The sequence below is a fragment of the Anastrepha obliqua genome, chromosome 1, assembly GCF_027943255.1.
Source record: "Anastrepha obliqua isolate idAnaObli1 chromosome 1, idAnaObli1_1.0, whole genome shotgun sequence".
Classification (NCBI taxonomy): Eukaryota; Metazoa; Arthropoda; class Insecta; order Diptera; family Tephritidae; genus Anastrepha; species Anastrepha obliqua.
The window spans coordinates 68,402,943-68,405,547 of NC_072892.1; the positions used below are offsets into that span (position 1 = coordinate 68,402,943).

Below are 2,605 nucleotides of genomic sequence, written 5' to 3' on the forward strand. Positions count from 1 at the left end.
CTCTAGTAGTGTTACCATTCCATCGCCTTCAATGAACACTACGCTGCCTCTGGGAGTGTTGATGTGTGGTGGTTGAGGGTGCAGCTCCAGCAAGGCTACTTTTTGGTAAAGCCACGCTACAGCTACCCCTTTTCTTTCTCGCTTACGAGCACGTGAATATATTAGATTATTCATAAACTCGTTTTTTACGCAATTGGGCGCACACTCACACACTCAGGCCACTCTCAGTCGCAACGATTTTGTAGATTTGGGCTTGAACGCTCGCATATGGGCGTGCATCACGACGACATTATTGTGTTGTTCGTGATCCTCGCGCGCATCGTGTCAGTCACGCCCAATTCTCTTATGTATCTGTTGATGTTTGAGCAAGTGCGCCTTCTGTCGAAACGCTTTGGCGCAGACATCACAACGGAATGGTTTCTCGCCTGTATGCGTTCGCAGGTGTACTTTGATGTTGCTTTTGTTGAGAAAACCTCGATTGCAGATACTACACCGATGTACGGGCTTCTCTTTGCCTAACAGTCCGGAGAGGTCATTGGAGCTGAAGCTAACGGAGGATGGTGAAATTGCGTTGAGTTGTTGCGGCCCGAGTCCGCTACTACTAGACTGTGCGTTCGCTTGCGCCTGCTGCTGTTGACTGGATTTCTTTTGAGTGCGTGGACGTTTCGTCTTCGGCGTACCGGTGGGTGTGATTGTTGTCGTATGTGGATAATTACCTAGCATGTCAGGACTACAGAGACCGTCTGACTTCATCGATGACATGGAGACTTGGTACTGTTGTGGATTGGTGAGATAACGTGGGTTGATCATCAGATTGTCCGTGGTCGATACCACAGAACCAGGTGGACTCGAGGTGGACGTCGCTGTCGGCAGCTCGTTGCAGTATGAGGTAGAACTGGGCGCTTCACTCTTCAACGCCGATGTATTGGCTTGTGTTTGTTGCTGCTGTGGCGGACCATTTTGCAGTCGATTATGCAGTAATGGCATATAGCCGTGCGTCAACAAGCTCTGTAGCGTTGAGCTGCTTGGATGCACGGGAGAATGTGGCAAGATGAATTCGCTAAGCGCATCCTGTTGCGACACAAGTAGTTTACCATCCTGTTGTATACAATTTCCATCTATCCACGCATCGAGATCCATCCAGGAATCTCGCGTATCATTTCCGTCATCCTTATCTAGTTGATTGGGCACTGTTGTGTCGGCTATCGCAGAGCCAATTATGGCCGCAATATCGTCAATCGAGTTCATATCCACGTACTCAGATAGATCTTTGGCGTCGGTGTAAATGCGTACGCCACTGTGCAATGAATCTGGTCCATGATCACCTCCGCCCACCATGCCATTTCCATTATTGCCACCGCCGCCACCAACACCACCTCCACCAATCCCACCCGTACCACTTGCCGACATAACACAGCTGTCGGCCATCGAGTACAACTTATTATCTAATTGACTATCCGCAAACAGTTTCACGTCGCTCAGGCAGGCGTCCGTATCCGGACTTAACACGCTCTCAGGCAGGCAAGTTGACGAGGAAACGATATTGTGATCGGCTGAAGACCCATGACTGTTGGCTCCACCGCCTCCGCCATTGCCCGGTAGCGGTGACGTACCCGACGTCGCCGCCGCCAACTGTATACTTGTGGAGGCGTTTCCCGTCGTCGTCGCATGATTCGTCTGGTAGGCGCTTTGTATGTAATTATTGTTGCTCTCATCGGGTAGCCTCTGTGCAATTGCATGGTAATGATGTCCGGAGATGCCATTGATGGACAAATGTCCCGTATAGCCGGTGAACGGTGGTAGTGGTTTCAGATCAGAAAGCGCATTCAATGAGGACGAATTCAATAATAGGTTATCGAGTACATCTAAGGAGTTTTTCTGTTCCGAATCGCTAGGCAGCGAATCAAGGTCATGATCGAGCAGCAATTTATGGCCATCAAGCAGATATTGATCCTGGCTACCGTTTTGTGTGGGACCCCAGCATGGACTCATAAGTAGGCTTTCAACTTCAGATTCACTTGGGCCGTTCATGCTGCAAAACTTCATTGTATTCCACGGCACATACGACTGAATTTTTCTGGTTCTTGTGTACACAAGATATAAACTTAAATACAATTTTCTTCAGGATGGAAATTAAAACCAAAACTGGGTAAATTTGGTGTGGTAGAAGGCTTGAATGGAGTATAAATCTCCTTTGCTGAAGATGAGATATTTACGGCTAACTGCAAATAGACAAGAAAACGCAATCATTAAATAATTTACGTTTCACAATGTTATTGTGGAATTGTGAATAAGAATTACAATACTTAAACAGAACCAAATGTGTATACTTATATATTTTACTTTAGGATGTGTTTATTAGCCAGAAATAAATTATAATGTTGTTTGATATTTGCATTCATTGATTTATCGATTCGATAGCAAGGCTTTTGTCTTTTTTGACATTGAAAATGAAATTCTATGATCCTTACTTAAAGCCCTTATCCGAATTTCCCTACAACAACGTTGTTCAGTTTAAACAAAATTTCTTCTCCTCAAACCTCAAAAGTGGCGAAAGTATCAGGCCAGTAGTCAAATTTAATGAAATTTCAAATAACAGAAGTTT

General features: G+C 45.7%; 1 protein-coding gene across 2 annotated transcripts; it reads right to left on the reverse strand.

The window, feature by feature from the left end:
- Positions 1-324: 324 nt before the first annotated feature.
- On the reverse strand, positions 325-2,046 carry LOC129253535 (ichor). 2 transcript variants are annotated; one of them, XM_054891958.1, is made up of 2 exons: positions 1,641-2,046; positions 325-1,583 (listed from the first exon to the last, which is right to left on the reverse strand). In XM_054891958.1, the coding sequence occupies exons 1-2, from the start codon at positions 2,044-2,046 to the stop codon at positions 325-327; spliced, it is 1,665 nt and encodes a 554-aa protein (XP_054747933.1). The 2 variants fall into 2 exon arrangements, with proteins under 2 accessions (XP_054747933.1, XP_054747932.1); XM_054891957.1 differs by having other exon boundaries at positions 325-2,046.
- Positions 2,047-2,605: the final 559 nt, after the last annotated feature.

Coding starts and splice junctions, on each gene's coding strand:
- LOC129253535 (XM_054891957.1), bottom strand. CDS start 2,046: ATGAAGTTTTGCAGCATGAACGGCCCAAGTGAATCTGAAGTTGAAAGC.